The 17,106-nt window shown below is 41.0% G+C and overlaps 3 protein-coding genes across 5 annotated transcripts in view; 1 reads left to right on the top strand and 2 right to left on the bottom strand.

The window, feature by feature from the left end:
• LOC119719101 (myosin light chain kinase, smooth muscle-like) overlaps positions 1 to 1,848 on the bottom strand; it is a 28,252-nt gene extending 26,404 nt beyond the window's left edge. The window contains exon 1 of the mRNA XM_038188417.1: positions 1,814 to 1,848. The gene's annotated coding sequence lies outside the window, so the exon portion shown is untranslated. The remainder of the gene's footprint in view (positions 1 to 1,813) is intronic.
• Positions 1,849 to 2,181: 333 nt separating this feature from the next.
• Positions 2,182 to 7,709, top strand: LOC119719107 (S-acyl fatty acid synthase thioesterase, medium chain-like). 2 transcript variants are annotated; one of them, XM_038188425.1, is made up of 7 exons: positions 2,182 to 2,372; positions 3,116 to 3,305; positions 3,676 to 3,814; positions 4,170 to 4,269; positions 4,713 to 4,891; positions 5,606 to 5,694; positions 6,639 to 7,709. In XM_038188425.1, exons 2-7 carry the CDS (start codon positions 3,170 to 3,172, stop codon positions 6,764 to 6,766), a joined length of 771 nt encoding a protein of 256 aa, XP_038044353.1. In that variant the 5' UTR covers positions 2,182 to 2,372; positions 3,116 to 3,169; the 3' UTR covers positions 6,767 to 7,709. The 2 variants fall into 2 exon arrangements, with proteins under 2 accessions (XP_038044353.1, XP_038044351.1); XM_038188423.1 differs by having other exon boundaries at positions 2,183 to 2,368.
• The window catches only part of LOC119719100 (polycystic kidney disease protein 1-like 1), an 85,744-nt gene continuing 75,537 nt past the window's right edge, over positions 6,900 to 17,106 (bottom strand). The window contains exons 54-64 of one of the 2 annotated variants that reach the window (XM_038188415.1): positions 16,402 to 16,522; positions 14,758 to 14,859; positions 14,169 to 14,309; positions 13,751 to 13,885; positions 13,108 to 13,332; positions 12,086 to 12,244; positions 11,693 to 11,857; positions 10,542 to 10,669; positions 9,451 to 9,668; positions 8,507 to 9,326; positions 6,900 to 8,238 (exon numbers count right to left, since the gene is read on the bottom strand). In XM_038188415.1, the coding sequence (XP_038044343.1) occupies positions 8,515 to 9,326; positions 9,451 to 9,668; positions 10,542 to 10,669; positions 11,693 to 11,857; positions 12,086 to 12,244; positions 13,108 to 13,332; positions 13,751 to 13,885; positions 14,169 to 14,309; positions 14,758 to 14,859; positions 16,402 to 16,522 (2,206 nt within the window). In that variant the 3' untranslated portion in view covers positions 6,900 to 8,238; positions 8,507 to 8,514. Of the gene's footprint in view, positions 8,239 to 8,395; positions 9,327 to 9,450; positions 9,669 to 10,541; positions 10,670 to 11,692; positions 11,858 to 12,085; positions 12,245 to 13,107; positions 13,333 to 13,750; positions 13,886 to 14,168; positions 14,310 to 14,757; positions 14,860 to 16,401; positions 16,523 to 17,106 lie in introns of those variants that run through there. The other variant, XM_038188416.1, reaches the window with a different exon arrangement.

Genomic DNA, 17,106 nt, shown 5'->3' with positions numbered 1-17,106 from the left:
ATCAAAATGATCTTCAACAAACTTACTCAACAAATGACAAATGGACCAGGAAATCAGGATAACAGGAATACACGTAATGTTATTGTGAACTGCATGGTTTCCATACATGTAGTTGCATTTTGCCGCGAAGTCTGACTCAGGATTTTACTACTCCTAGAACTATGATGCTCTGCGTGAGCGGAGCCTCATAGACACAGAACCCCGCATTGTAATGTATGCATTATGCGGGCGCACTTGGGCAAGATTATGAATATGCATTTAGTTCATGACGTTTGTCAGGTGCGCGGGGCGGCTGGCCATACAAACACCGTGAAACACAAGGTTATGAAGTGAGCAATGCATATTCATAATCTTGCTCAAGATAATCTCAATCAAAATCGGTAGCAAAATCGCTACATCAGAATTCAGCGTTTAGGGGAGCATTGGGCGTCTGGCCGTACTACAGAGCTTGCGCTAGTACTGTACGGCCAGATGCAGTCGGGCTACTAAAATCTGTAACCAATTAGGTCTGATTCCTGTCTCCTAAATATGAAGTAACACTGGCACTGCAAGTGCGGAAACAGAATGTTTAAGTTCCCAAAACATTCATGGTCAATATGATCTACACTGCTATGTAACTAAGGCCGACATGGCCGGGTAAAAAAAAATCCCAAAAGTTTGAAAACATGACAAAAAACTATAGAAAACAAGTAGTTTAATTTAAAGTCAACATTTTTTCTTGCCGGTGTCACATGAAAATCCGACTCCTATGAAAATCGGACCCCTATTTCCCCATTATTGGTTGATCCCTCGCACGTGACAGGTCACTCTACCGAAACGATCCTAAAAATAGCATAATATCGTACTCACGCGTGCGCATAGCCCCATAAATGTGGCCTATTTACTGGACTGCCTCCGTAAACATAGGCCACACATCCACATGTGCAAAAATCGTGTCGACGGAGCCAAATTTTGATTTTCACATTAAGGCTTAGTTTGTAGGTTTTTTTTGCTTTAGAAGCATACTCACCCTCTTTATAGGCTAATCAGAAAGTGCTGCCTTTTTCAGATGTCTAATTTTTGTGAAATTTCATGTTGAAATTTTTACACGTTTGCGTATCAAAATTTCAACATGAAATTTCACAAAAATTAGACATCTGAAAAAGGCAGCACTTTCTGATTAGCCTATAAAGAGGGTGAGTATGCTTCTAAAGCAAAAAAACCCTACAAACTAAGCCTAAATGTGAAAATCAAAATTTGGCTCCGTCGACACGATTTTTGTACATGTGGATGTGTGGCCTATGTTTACGGAGGCAGTCCAGTAAATAGGCCACATTTGGGGCTAGCGTGCGCAGTACTACCAATGTAATGAGTCCACATTTCATGGAGTCAAATATTCACGCTACATGTCACTGGCCATGACTGCTGCTAAAAATAAACTGCAAACCCGGACAAAGGCGTAAACCTAAAATTCGGAAATAAGCATTTCTTTCCAAGAAATGGAAGGGTTTGCAAAAATATGGCCGCCACAACTTAGTAAGTGGAGGGTGGACTGGAGAGAACCAGACCGAACCAGTTTGTACTAGATGACGTCATAACATATAACATTAACAGCACACGAACGTTCCGCCGCAAACGGCATGAACGGTTTATAGTCGACAGTGTGATAAAAACACAAACAAGTTTCAGGTTTTTCGCAGTCGGCAGGCAAATAAACAAAATACAACAGTAACCAAGTTATCCTATATTACTTTGCACACACCAAACAAGTTGCAAATTGAAACAAAAATGGGTAAAAAGATGAGTTTTAGCAAATTGAAATTCAGAGACTCACAAAAATTCCTGCAGCTCCAACCCGCGGCAAGGCCGTTTCTGTAGTGCGCATGCGCGCAGGGAGGGAAATCCCCTTCGATGACGTACGCAGTTGATCGAGCCTTCGCTAAAAAAAAAGTTGGAGAAAAAATGGCAAGATATTGCAAATGGACGGACAGTTATTCCTTTTTTACCCTCTTGCTGAATGCGAAAGTGACATTTCCTTCACTCTTTATTGCCAAAAATATGAGAATAGTGGATACGACTACGAGCGAAAAAAAAAATACGCACCGGAAAACCGGGAACGAGGAAAATATCGCGTGATTGTGTCAAAGGTTATCATGCAAAAAAGCTGATGAAGAAGTCGTCTGCTAGTTGCATGTACAAAAATGTATATGCGGGGGATATGCGCATGCATGCTGCACGTCGGCGTACGTACGGTGCAAACCCGGATACGTAAATCTGAACTTGAAGAATCAGGAATTTTTGTTCTGTGAATGAAAGACCACAAACGTTTGCAGGGCTAGCCAAATCAACAAACAGCGAGATACGTCTCAGAAGTAAACGGGGAACGAAAGTGAGTAAGTTTTAAGTTTTATCGTCGCAGATTTGACGTGTTTCGAAGTAAATAAATGCCGATGCGATCAGTTGAGTCCATGGTCATGGATGGCTAGTCACAGTGTAGCTTGAGTAACTCCAGCTGACATGCTCAATTTTCAATGAATATGGAGCATGTCAGCTGGAGTTACTCAAGCTAGTCACAGCGCTGCTACTCAGACTTTTTCAGAGTAAATTGTAGTCCCACTAACTGGGGCGCTAGTACTTCTTTTTTGATATTTGGGACGTTCAAGCGCCAGTTGGCATGGTTGGTTAGGGGGACTCAATTGTATAATTTTTGTCACCATGGTTACCGGTCACTCACCGGTATCACCGATATTATTTATAACAGTGACACGACCGACTCAGTCTCACTGAAACCATATTCATATTGTTACGTCTTTGGGTGTTTTTTTACTAGTTGGATTTTTTTCTAGAAATCTTCCAAAATGTGCCAAAAATCATGAAAATGCTCGGAAAAAATTGGGACATCATCCTCACTCATGTAGGCCTATTTAAATACAACTGATGCACGTAAGCCTTTTTCTTTCAATTTCAGGGTAGGTAATTAAGATTTAGGGCAGCTAGGTCAAATAATGGCTGCTTTACTTTTAGACCCGTGAACGAGGCATCTTGTTATATACTGACGCCACATTCATGGGTGTACTTTAATTTAAAAGTTATATTTCTCCCCCAATGAACAAAGAAATTTGATTTTCATTGCCAGCCGTGAACAACACAAGTCGTCTGAAGTGATTAACACAGTAGTTGCCAGCGCACCATGGACAAATGGGTGAGCCGTCGCAGAGGCCAACAGACCGTGGTGCCCAGCTGTCGCTTGTTCTGCTTCCCCTGGGGTGGAGGTGGGACGGGATTGTACTCAAGCTGGGCTAAACACTTCCCTGGAAGCATAGAGGGTAAGGACAAAGATCATTTTTTGATTTTTTGCAAAGTTTGTCTCTGACACTGCCTTTTAAAAATACTCAAACTAAATTGAAAAAAAAGTTAGGCCAAGTAAAAACAAAAAGCGGTGGCTATATTTACGGCAGTCGTATTAAGTTTAATGTGATTTTCAACTGCTATCGTTATAAGCTTCAGTAAAACTAAAAGCTTCTGATTCTGGTCGCCGGTTTCCTGTATATGAATGTGTTCCAGGGGCAGGAACAGGGGAACAAAGATGGCCGACAGTTGCTTCAGTATGAAAGCCAGCATGGTCACTTCCAAACTGGTTCTTCTCCTTCAATTGTTGAACCTATCAAATTTTCTGTTTCCTTTTTGGCTGAATAGTGAATCCCGTCTGCCTTCCGGGTCGTGAGTTCCGCTTCAAAGAAAAACCCTACTCCGATTTGGAGTTGCTGATCGCGGACCTCTGTGAAGCTTTACTGCCAACCCTGCAAGAAAAGCCTTTTGCCTTCTTTGGACACAGGTAAAAAAATAAAATAAAATTGATAGATTTCTTTTTGTTTTTCAAAATATTATACATTATATTAAAAATTAACTCATCATATAATTTTTTTTAGAATTTTCAGAAGAAAATATTTTTATATTACCCTTGCACATCACGCTTATAAATCATTTTAGGAATAGAACATTTTAAAGTTTTCTTTTTATAAAAAAAAATTATGAAGCGCCATTAACCAATAAATTGAATTCCTGGACACATATTTCTCACCAGGATCAACCTTTTAATAGAAATTGTAAATATTTTTTGTTTCATTTGGTTTAACATGTGATAGTTTGCAATGATAATATTTGTTTTCTGTTCTGCCATTTTTTCACAGCTTGGGTGCCATTATTTCGTTTGAGTTGGCGTGCTACCTCAAAACACATCACAACATGGAACCAACGCACTTGTTTCTCTCTGGAGCAACTGCACCTTATGTGAGTAGTTTTAAAGATGGCAAGTTTCTCTCTGTGTCTTGTTGTCTCGTCTGTTATGCTTATGTGTGTGCCTGGTGGTTCATGAACGGTTCGGGGAGAGGGGGAGGGGCATGCTTCAAAGACTGGTGGGGGACTTCAGTAATAAGACGTCACAAGTCAATCACAAGTCAATCACAAATCAATCACAAGTAAATCACCAGTCAATCACCAGTCAATCACAAGTCAATCACAAGTCAATCACAAGTCAGTCACAAGTCAATCACAAGTTAATTACAATTCAATCGAGTGAATCACAAGTGTATCACATATGGATCACAAGCAAATCACAAGCCGACCACAAGCCAATCACAAGCCAATCACAAGTCAGTCACAAGTCAATTACAAATACACTTTTGTAAATCACAAATCATTTCAGTCCACTTTTTTCACATTTCTGTTACTAGTCCACCGTCCGCCAAGAGATGGTCTCCGAAAAGCCCGTGGACCAACTCACGGACGACGAGTTCTTGGCGAGACTTGAAAAGTTGGGAGGGACACCCAAGGAAGTCATGGCCCGGCCTCAGCTGCTGAAAATGTACATTCCGTGCATCAAGGCGGACCTGATGATGCTGCTACACTACGGGTAAACTATCGATGCAGACTATTTTTGGATTTGTTAAAGGGAATATACAACATTTGCAAACATCGAAAAATAAAACTACCAAGTTTTTGCGAAATACCTTAATAGGATGTTGGTAAATAACAGTCTAAAGCATCCTGTAAAATTATGGCACCTGGTATACTGTCATTTTCACGAAAAGTGGTATTTTTGTATCAATTTCCAACGCTGATCGGCCGATCAGCGTTGGAAACAACTGGCTTTTTTTCAAATACTGGCCCCAATTGACCATTGCACTTGTTTGCAATCGATTACAAACCTATGAACGGGTACGAGCCAGCTAGACTGGTTCCCTGACCTTACAATTCCCCATTGTATGTAAACTGCTCTGTTTCTTCTTATATGGAGTCAGGGAACCAGACTACAGGAAAATGATCGTTTTTCTTGGTTTTTATAGCATTTTCGAACCCAAAACCTCCAAAAAGTCAGTGTAACTATATTTGCTTTATATTTCCAACCCCCCAATTCCATCCATTTCTGAAAATTACAGCAAAAGCAAATGATGTATATTCCCTTTAAAGATGAAAGCATGTTTAGAAGGTGGTCTTTAAGAAAGTGCGGGTGATTTGGTAAAACGTTTTCGTTTTCAAAACAGAGAGCAACTTTCGATTGATTTTTTTCAACAGTGTTGTTGAGTCTTTTGCAAGACAATTTAAATTCTGTTTTTCCCGTTTACAGCAAAGAAGCCCCACCAGAGCCGATCCTCAGTTGTCCTATCAATTTCTTTGAAGGTGCCGAGGACACGAGCAGAAATCACGACATTGAGTGTGAGTTTCAATCAAATATTCATCTCTCTGCACGAAGCACATCATATATAAAACTTCTCATTGAAATGGTGTATACAGAAAGTATTTTAGCACTGCGAGAAAGCATGTTTTTACAGAAGAGCAATGAAGGATAACAATAAGCCATTTGAGAATTAAATTCGAGGAACATCTGGTACCCTGACTCGTTCGCATGCTTGGCACATTTTAACTTTGAATTCTCCAGACCAAAGAGACTGTTGCTATATCACGTGATTTGGGGCAAGCCTTACGCTAGCAACCCCCAGCTCCGGCATGGTCTGGTGTCTTTGTGCCATTCTCACCCATTGTGAACATTACGTAACTATGCAAGAGCTTGCCCCTTATCATGTGATGTAGCAACAGTGTCATTAGTCTGGAGAATTCAAGGTTAAAATGTGCCAAGCATTATGAGTAAGTCAGTGTACCAGATGTTGTTCACATTTAACTCGCCGAGTATAGTTTTTTTTGCAAATGGCTTATTCAAGCCACCTGTAAAAATGTTTGAATATTTGGTACATGTACTTTTCCCAATTCAAAAGCAAGTCCACGCCGAACAGGTGAAATTTGTACAACTCTTTCAAAGAGACGAAAAGTTGGTTTTACGAGACAATAATTTCAGATTTGTGGCTATGTTTGTAGGCGCACTTAATTTGAAAACCCCAAGTATATTAATCTAAAAATGTCGTTTCAACTTTTGAACTGTAATGTTAACGTTAACATTTTCTTTTGTGTTGAAAATTAGTTCTTGAAGTGTTTATTCAAGTCCGTACTTTACAAAACATGACATTGAAAAAAACCTATGGCAAAAGTCAGTGTTGTTAATCCAATTACTGGTGACCCAACTTGAAATATTGAATTGTGAAATTTGACAACAACTCTAAAATATTGGTCCGAGATATAATTCAATTTTTCATCTTTTTTTTCAGGTTGGAAAACAGTCACGTCGGGTTCATTTGATGCCACTTACCTACCGGGGGGCCATTTTTACCTCCAACAGGAAGAAAACTCTGGCAAGATCATCAAGAGTATTTCCGAGATACTCGCGTCTACGTAAATCTGCAACTGTCAGGGTGACAGGTACTACACAATTTTTTATTTTTTACTGGAAGAAATACAGAGTAATAATTCAATCACAAAAAGTGGAATCAAACTAAGCCACGCCCAGGAGGGGTGTGTCTTAGTTTTATGGGCGGAGCCAATTCAAGGCCATGCATATTCGTAACAAGGTCACTATTGGGTGATGAAGCATTGGAGCCATTAAATAATATTTCATTCCACCTCTCGTAGTACTATTTTTTTCTACTCGGAACTTTTTCAGAAAGAGTGCAGGTTGCCTCTTCGAGGGTTTAAAAAAAAATGTTTTTGAGAATAATTCCTTTTTGCTTGTCTGACATAAGAAGTTTATTTTAAGCTAGATTCATTTGAATGCGCATAATATATGCATTTATTTAAATAAAATATCCATAAACTGCCATGCTGTAAAAAAAGAGACTTGCAACGCAAATTCAAATTCAATTTGATAAATTTATGAAAAATAAAGAATTGTAACCAGTTTGTTTGTTATGGGCAGAGCTTTATTCGTTCTTTTAAAAAAAGAATAAGTTACAGAGTTAAACAATATATACATGTACAAAATGTACAATGTAAAAATATATTCTTGATAATGCAAAAATGCATTTCATTTACATGACCTTTATAAAAAATAATACTGTTAACATATTTGTACACAAGTTCTACAAGTACACCTTGAGAACGGAGAAAAGTGTGCTAGTTTAGCTTTAAAATAGTTCGTTTGCAAAGTACATCTTTAGTTGATCAAAGTATTTTCCTGATTTGAGCGAGCAAATTTATTTAAGGACGCAATACTGAAAAAAAATTATGCCCTAGATTTATAAAAAGGAGGTAAAATCAACAGTGACAACTAAATTTGGACTGAATAAAAACCAACATAAATATTCATTTAATATTCAATTTACGTGGACGGGGCTCTTGGTTGAAAAATCATAAAATCCAGAAATATTTTTACAATGATTTTATGTTAATTTTTGGAATAACATAATAGTTGAAGATTTTGTAAATGAGTATTAAATTTTGCTGCTTTATGGTTGATTACAAAATAGTGATTCCATCGGGAAAAAATGACAACTCTCAAAATTTAATACATGGAGGGAACATTGAGTTTCAAATTTAAATAACGTAAAATGGTTTAAATAACAGAAGACTTTCAGAACTGTACAATTGGATGGCAACTCGGTACTCAAATATTGGATGATTTTTGTTTTTTACTTTGATGTAACAAATGAATGAAGTAGGCACATGTTTTTGTGTGCATACTTTGAAAGCACTGGATTTGTTTTACTTGGATGGAATTGAGTAAGCACACGTTAGTTTGTAAAAAAAAAGAAGACATTCTTGGATTTTCATGTGCTTTTTAATATAATTTGAAATACAAGATGCACAGCTTATATACAGTTTGGTTTGATAACCCCTGGTTTTGGGCAGTAAGGGGGCGTTAAGTCTTATTGATTAACCCCAACCCCCTAGTACTTCCTCAGGACTACCCTGCTAAATCCAACAGAGTCCAACCGGACTTTCCTGTTCAATCCACTGTGCCTCATTTTCAGTTGTCTGCTGAATCCAACAGAGTCCAACATGGCGTTATAATGCGGTTCAGTTGCCTGCTGAATCCAACATTTTGCATGAGGAATGTACACAAGGGGTTAACTGCTCAATCCAACAGGCTCCATCGGGTATGTGACATAGTTGGATCCTGTTGGATTCAGCAGGGTTAGGGCTAATTATTTATCTTCTTTCATGATGCATGGTTGGTCCCATCTGAATAACTGGTATGTCGCCCCCGCTGTCGGAGCTGAAGGCATCGTTGACATATATTGCCTCGTCAAATCGTCTCCGCCCTTTGCCCTTCCCACGTGACCGCGTTTTCCGCAGCCGGTGTCTGGCCTCGGACTCCCTGCTGCCCTTGTGTTTGCGCTTGGCCGACTTTGTGTCTTTCGTGTTCTCGTCGGAGCTGGAGGACAGACCGTCCAGCGCATTGGGCAAGGGGAAGCTCTCCACGCTGAAGGCTCTTTCAACAGTCGGCCTTTCCCCCTCTGGGTAGTCCCGGACCAGCTGATCCAGATTGATTACCGGTTCCAGGGGGATTGCAATCCCGTCTCGAATTCTGTGGGACGCCCCGAGCGCAGCGTTGACCTGTGACATCCCCAAGTCGCTCGCGTGAGAGGACATTGAGTCAGTTCGGTGGACGAAGCTCGACGATGACGAGCTGCTCTGCGTGTCTAAAACCTCGGAACTGGAGACCAGTTGCCGGTCACGCCTTGCAAAAGACGCCGAGGTTGGCTTGAGCCGGTGCTCCGGTCTTGACCTTTTATCAACCACCCCCGCAGTGTACGGCCTTCTGGTCACATCACTCGTACTTGGGGGTCTGTCTGGGCATCTGTCCTGGGGTGTGGCCACCCTAGGTGGTCTCTGAGTCATGACACATCCCTGACTGTCTGATTTGGCTTCAGCTGAGCTTGATTGTCCCCACGCTTGTTTGCGATTGGTAAAAATTGCTGATGGTGGCCGGACAGGTGCTGGAACTGTTTCTAATATGCCTGTCGGAACAATTCAACCAAAAAAAAAAATCACGTAGTTGAACATAAAAATGCTGGATTGTTTTCAACTGCAGTTTAACTAACACAGTTCACTTTGGTCCTTGAGGTGAATTGACATGCTTACCCAGATTCTGTAAAGGCTTGGGGAAAGTGGGCCGGCCCTGGGCGTCGCGGACGTTCAGTGGTTTGGGCGTCGACGGCAAGGGTTGGTCCATGGAGGCGACGTCGCTGCCGAACTCCATGTGCTCGGAGGTGGACTGGGTGTCGTGCCCGCTGTCGTGCAGGTCGTGCTGCAGGCGGCGATGCCGCAGCTGCTTGTAGATCTCCATATCCAACCCAGACCTGCGTGGAAAGAGTCACATGTTGAAGACAACATCACAGCTTATTAACTTGGGAAACAAAAACTTAAAAAAACGTCATCTAAACAGGTCAATTTTATTTATCAATTGAGAGTGTTGTTATACAAATAATGAATGTTTGTGAGTGCAATGGAAAAAATAATTTCATGAGGTGACAGATGAAGTGTTCCATTTCACGAGGCGAAGCCGAGTGGAATGGAACATTTCATCTGTCAACGCACCGTGCGTTGGGACGAATAATTCAATGACATGTGATCAACGATCCACCAATCAGATGATTCAGGTGTTGTATAAAATGAAATATGTTATTGTAGCAAATTTGTAGATGTGGACCGCTGTGGTCCAATGGTTACAGTGTCCGACTTGTGCGGTGCTACATGGGTTCGAACCCTTGACAGGGAACATGGTGCTTGTGTCCTTGGGCAAGACACTTTACTACAACTGCCTCTCTCCACCCAGAAGTATGAACAGGTACCAGTGAGGGTAGAGACCAGATTTCGCTGATCTCAAGCTGCTGCAGAAAAATGGTTCGTGGCTTGATAAACAGGGGTAATAATTGTGAACCACTTTGGAACCTTTGGTTTAAAGCACTATATCAGCCCCACATTGTTCATATCATCATTTGTAATTTCTGGAATAAGAACTGAATGACGATTTACAACACTGTGACAGTGGGAACGATTAGAGACAAAAACTTGAAATCCCTGCAAAACATCTTTCCTTACAACTCACAACTCTTTTTTTTTTTTTTTAACAGCCTAAATTTTTGTAAAAATCTTTGGCACTGGTAACCAAATGACAATGAATGATTGAAGTTGTAGAGGGCTGTTTATTTCTAACTCAATTCCAAATCTACCTAAGTTGTTTCTCCCTATCCTCGTCTGCAAAGCAGTTACCATCTGCTAGTTCTGGATTGTGGCCGTACAACTGGGCCTCCATCTTCTGAGCTCCGTCTTCAAGATGAGTGCTGTCAACGAAATTGAGCTAAAAAAACCAAAGACAAATGAATAAAAAGATTAATGTCCACATGACCAGAGTTTGTGACTAGGACTCCATGCTCATCATACGAATCGCCGACATAAATAAGCCATAAGCCATGTCCTTATCAGGCTTGCAGCACTAAGGCTAGGTCTGGGTCGGCTTGTTCCACGTAGTTGTTATGGGCGAAGACCCTGACACTAAGTCTAGATAAAAGATTTCCGATGCGGCCGAAGTCACCACTAATAAGATTATTAAGATTTCGACTTACACATAGAGTGACTAACTTTTAATGCAACTGCGTGCTTTCTTAGAATAAACTTACAACCTTGCTTTGGTGGGACTTGAACCCATCACCTCCTGATTACAAGCGCTGACATCTTAACAACTCAACCACCATACTGGGCTGGCTTGCTGGCTCGAATCCAGTAAAGCATTTAATACCACAACCAATGACTTTTTGATGGATCAAATAATTCACACTAGGTGGTTTAATATAATAATTTGGGAGGCTAATCATCCTTACTCGCAGCTGGTATGCTGAATTGCGAAGAACGCGGCTACAACGTGGTCGGGCCGCTGGCACGTAAAGGCACCTATGGCTGCCGGCCACATCGACCCATATATGACCACGGAGCAAAGCCTGAAATCGAAAGTGTTTGATTTTTACGGAGGGAGGAAAACTGGAGGGCCCGGAGAAAAACCCTCGTGGCACAGGAGAGAACCAACGCACAACTCTACTCACATGTGATCCGCGGCCAGGATTCAAACCGTGGTCACCTTGGTGAGAGACGAGCGCTTTACACACAAGCCACCCATGGAGTTTCCAATAGCGGATTTTACTTATCACTGACTAGACACATAACACCCTGCACAACCCCAAACCGGCCTGCCTGACACTCCCTGTACTGCCCAAACCCGCCCAAGCACTGTATGGGTTTTATGCATGCATTGGGAAATAGATACAATGTTATACAATGTTATACGATGTTATACAATGTAGTAAAGGTGCTAACGGCTTTAAGGTACCTCCGAGCATGTGCTGGACATTCCGTCCTCCATCATGTTATGAGTTCCGTCCGAGTCTTCGAAGTAACCGTAGGTTTTCTCGGGCAGGCCGTGCTGGTGGGTGATGGCACTCATGCGGAAGAGTAGCTCGTCCACTTGGTACTCGATCTCAGCCATGGTGAACTCCTGTGGAAAAAAAAAATGATGGAATTTTGCACAGGGTAGATATGAATTTAAATACTGTGTGTTGTGCATGTAATTTCACGAATACTGCATGAATATTCTGAGTAGTGGAATTCAAACCGAATTTTAGAAAATCTGGATTTTAATCCCGACCCTAATTTTTACTCCTGAAGTTACTTTACAAACAAAGCTTGTACAAGCAACAGGCAACCGTACTGAGCGATCGCTTACTGTGGGTAGCGTCATGGGCTTGTCCTCTTCGGGTGCTTCCTTCAGGCCGACGCGGATCAGGAACTTGTTCCAAAAGAAATGGAGGACCTCCATGCCTCCGACGGCCGGTACCTGACGCTGCTTGACCTGCCGATAGCTGTGGCATAGAATGGCCTTGATCTGATGGATTGAGATGAAAATATTTCAAAATTAGTTCCCACTTCAAGATCTAACGATCTAAAGAAACCCAAAGAGCTTCAAGATTTCAGAATCAGGATTAAACTAAGGTCTTACAAAACACTTACCCTTTCATTTGTGTTTTTTTTATCTGAATCGGAGACTCTTTAAGTTGGTCTTGTGTATAAACTGAATTCAACGGCGATCGTGTAGTGTAGGGCCCCTGTTTTGTTTCGATCAAATTAGATTTAAGAATTATTTTTATTCCTAAAAAATGATATTGTCAATCTAAAGCAGACTTCTCTCAATGTAATGACATCTTTTTGGTAATTTTTGAACAATTTCTTGGGATAGAAATTACGATTTTCCTACGCGGTTTACGGGCCTGTTGGTGCTGTGCAGCGCGACTTGCGTGCTCACGGTACATCCTGCGGTGATCGCCATCTTTATTTCCGTGTTGCGTTTTGTCGCTGTCATCGTCAGTTTACCCCCAAATTTCCCCTCAAAATTCAAAACCCTGCCCTTTATCTATAGACTATGACATACCAATATATTCTTAATGTCGCCAACTAGTTTGGTTGGTTAAATAATTTGAAAGTGGATTTTGTTCCCTTGTGGGAACCGGGCCCGTAGATACACGATCGCCAATTCAACTTGAATTGGACACTGAAGTTCTCTTCAACTGCAAAATATTTTTGTGGATTTCTCAAAGTCAGCACTTGTACTGAACTTGCTCAAGGTGCATTATGCAATGAAAACACTGCTGAATTGGCAAAACATTTAAACAGGAACCCCAGAACCAAGCACAAAAAAATTTAAAAATTGACAACCAGTTTGAAGAATGGAATCAAGTCCAATACACTCACCAATCCGGCCATGAAGATGATCATGCTGAACACGTACGCGAAGTAAAACAGATACCACAGGATCGGAAACTCAGCGGCCAGATCGCCGTAGTCCAGCGGCCGGCCCATGACCATGGAGTTCAGGAGGGTGGAGGATATGTACAGGTGCTTCAGGGGGTAGAAGTGGGTGGAGAAGAGGAGGACCCCCAGGCAGGCAAAGGCCATCTCCAGGACCAACAGGTACAGCTGTAAAGGCAAAGAAATACTCTCTAACATTTCATGGCTCAGTCTGGACAGTTCGTGTTCTTTCTGCAACTAGGTGTAGCCACTTTCCAGCATAAATAAATACATTCGGAGGGCCAGTCATCTTTACTCGCAGCAGAAGCTGAATTGTGAAGGACGCAGCTGCAATGTGGTGGAATTGAAGGCATGTAACGGTACCTTAGGCAGACATCATACGACCCATGTCTTACCACGGAGCATAGCCAGAGGTCAAAAGTGTTTGCAGAGGGAGGAAAACCAGAAAAAAACCCTCGTGCCACAGGAGAGAATCAACGAAACCTCTAAAAATAGTTCTGCTATGGGCGTTCAATGATAGTCAGTCGAACTCTGGTTATCCACAGTCCTTCATTGAACTTGCACCACAGTTGAGCTGAAATCTTACCGCGAATGTCAGGATTTCTTTGATGGCTTCGTCGATGACCGCCCCAAACAACGCCACCGTCTGGTTGAAGCGGAGCACACGCAGGAACTTGACCGAGGACAGGAAGATCAAGCTGGCCAGCAAGTCCTTCAGTATCTGGAGCCGAAAAATTAACAGGATAAACTGAATGGATGGACTGCAGTACCCAATGCAATGGAGTCCATTTGGGACCACTTTCAGGATCCCTGTTGGGATCTACTGCACTCATGTTCTGGGCCCAATTTTACGGCGCAGCTAAGCACACGACTTTCTGCTAACAGAGCCTCTGCCATTTCACGGAGACCGTAAGCATAAGCACAGCAACAGACACGCTTACTTCAGTGCTTAGGGTTGGGGCTGAGAGCTGGAGGATATTAAGGTATTCCTCAAGATGACTAACCTGATCCCAGTAGGCCAGGAGGGAAAAGTCGACAAACTCCTCCAAGTAGGTCTCTCGCAGGTGCTGGGTGGCACTGTTGACATACATGAAACGGCAGACGTACATGGCAAAGTAGGTCAGGGATAAGATTATCATGCCCATCTACGGAGAGAAAAAAGAGATCAAATGTAAACATTGTAACGTCCATTTCAGAGTGACATTCCAGATTCAGGTAAAAATAACTTATTAGTGAGTTCTCATAGATATCACAAGTTATCACAATTCATCAAAAATCACCTCAATATATCACAGACCATCACAAGATATCATAAGTCATCACAAGACATCACAAGACATCACAAGTTATCAAAGTCACCACAATTCATTACAGGCAGTCACAAGACATCACAAATCATCACAAGTCATCACAAGTCATCGCAAATCATCACAAGACATCACAAGTCTGCACAAGTATGCACAAGTCTGCACAAGTATGCACAAATCATCACAAGTAAATCCATTCCCCAGCCAAATGTGGCCCGACTTGTGACTGACTCAATTACGACTGCTTCATGAGACTGTGCGCCGTTAAATCAAACAAAAAACTTGCCTCCATCCATGACCAAGTGCTCTTGAAGAAAGCGGCTCTAATCTTGACCAGTTTTTGGACCTCTCTCTTGCAGGATACTGCCACCAGGAGCAGAAAGAGTAGCTAGGGAATGAAAAACGGAAAGAAAGAAATCAATCACAAGACTGAAGTCAGATAAAAACGGCCAGCTGACCCTGGCAAGCTCTGTGGTCGAGTGGTAAGGCGTCTGCACTAGTAAGCAAGAGGTTGTGGGTTCGAGTCCCACCAAGAGTAAGCTTGTGAGTTTTTTTTTCTCTCGCCAGCCCTCAGCCATCACATACAGTATGTTTGAAATAGTTCCAGTACTGGGCAAAACCCATTACAAGATTGAAAAGAATTCAACATTTCAAACGATATTTTCATAATTTTTTTTTTAATGCAATCGTTGAAAATGCACCTTTTGTTTCCCATTTAAACCCAAATTTAAATTTTCATTTTGTCATTTTTTTGGGTATTTTGGTGCCTTTTTGGTTTTTATGTTAATGCAATTTCAATGCTCATGAGCAAAAGTGTGATGTCATTTCAGGCAGAAACCTCCATGTTACAGCTATTTCTGAACCAAAAGTTGCCAGAATTTTTGATATTTTGCTGCTGTAGATTTTCTCTTCTTTGGTGATTTGTTGTTATGTCAGTACATGGCAGTAACCCAATGAGCAAATTTTTCTCACAGATGTTTTCAATGAGCAAATTTTTTAGGTTCACAAATTTAAAAGAAAACCCACAAAGTAAGGTGTCTTTCTGAAATGACATCATAGCAACAGCGCCCTCATCTGTCCAGAAAAGCATTGGAAATTTTAATGTCTGAAGGAATGCCCTTTTAATCAAATTAACCCAAAAGGGATGTCAAATAGTTTCCATACATTTCAGAGGAGTAGAAAGTTGCAAAAAAATGTGTTCCCCTTTAATTGAACAAGGGCAAAATGGACTAAAGTGAGATTCGAACCCCTCACTGTCACTGAATACCAACTGAGCTATCCAGCCCTATGTCTTCCAATTTCTCAATGTCTTCCAATTTTTCAATGCTTTTCTTCTACAAGGTGAGTCAAAAAAAGCGAAACCCAAACCCCAAAAATTATATTTTATATTTAAAAAAATATGTAGCACCAAAAATAATAATGACTGGAAAGCCAATATCATAAGCTACTTTTGGATGGAACAATTACTGAAATTTGTCAATCCGTTCAAAAAATATCACCATTTAAACACCATGACCCTAAAACCTGTCTCGTCCAAAAATGCGATTTCAACAATCGTCGTCACAATTATCTTCAAACATCACCAGCGATGAAAACTTAGTTTAAACGTTAACAATATGCAACAAAGTCCTTTTGAAGGCCCGTCTTTTAAAAAAGTAGATTTTATAAATATATTGTTTGCCTAACCAGGGTTGTTAATCAAAATATTGTGTGCTACAGTTGGTGACAGTTGTTGAAACAAGTATTCTGTGTCATTTTCTTTGTTGTTCCAAACAGTCAAAACACACAATAAATTGATTTTTTGGACGAGACAGGTTTTAGGGTCATTGCAAATGATGGACTCTGGCTTTAAAAAGAGGTAGTGAATACTTGTGCACACAAGACGTTTTCAAACCAAGAAAGTAAGTTTCTTAATATAATAGAGTCTCACCTCGCAGCACATGATCAAGTAGTCGTAGACAGTCTCGTAGCGATACAGCAAAACCGACTCGATCTTTGGGAAGGGATGGACGGCACCGGTGCCCGGCAGCTCAGCAAGGAATGCCACAGAACTGGAAAAGAGACCAAATTCAAGTTTTGAATATACAAACTAAAAATGACTGAGGAAATTGGAAAATATGCTGGGTTGAAAAAAAAAAAAGTGCTCTCTGCTGGCTCAACAGTCAACAACTAAAGAATGAATAAAAACATGATGCATTTTGTGTCGAGCTTTACGCTTCATTCCGTATGCAAATCCATTCAGATCAACCTACGAGCCTGTCTGGCTGTTCTTATTTAAAGGGAACATGCAATAGGATTTTTATGACTTTAAATACATTTAAAACAGCTTTCTTGCCATGTAAACTATGACTTTCCACCTCCTTTGTAACAGTAAAAGGGAGAAATTTCAACAGTTAAGTTTCTATGCTAATGAAAATGTCCATATTTAAGAGCCAAAGTGTGATGTCATTCAGGGCAGAACAGTAGCTTTGTGTACAAATATATATCAAAGTTTTCTTCATTTTCTTAGAGTTCCACTTTTTACTTGTTTATCATGTTAAACAGCTTGTTTGGACATAGTAGTGACCAATATTTCTTCAAAACTTTTTTTTTTGGGGGGGGGGGGTAATTTTGAAGGACTAATTGTTGTACTATT

The sequence above is a fragment of the Patiria miniata genome, unplaced genomic scaffold (assembly GCF_015706575.1).
Source record: "Patiria miniata isolate m_02_andy unplaced genomic scaffold, ASM1570657v1 HiC_scaffold_8, whole genome shotgun sequence".
Lineage (NCBI taxonomy): Eukaryota > Metazoa > Echinodermata > Asteroidea > Valvatida > Asterinidae > Patiria > Patiria miniata.
Note: the sequence above shows the minus strand (reverse complement) of the source record. Positions and strands in the feature narration are given on the sequence as shown.

Coding starts and splice junctions, on each gene's coding strand:
- LOC119719107 (XM_038188425.1), top strand. CDS start 3,170: ATGGACAAATGGGTGAGCCGTCGCAGAGGCCAACAGACCGTGGTGCCC. Junction 3,815..4,169: donor TTTGCCTTCTTTGGACACAG/GTAAAAAAATAA, acceptor ATTTTTTCACAG/CTTGGGTGCCATTATTTCGT. Junction 5,695..6,638: donor CAGAAATCACGACATTGAGT/GTGAGTTTCAAT, acceptor CTTTTTTTTCAG/GTTGGAAAACAGTCACGTCG.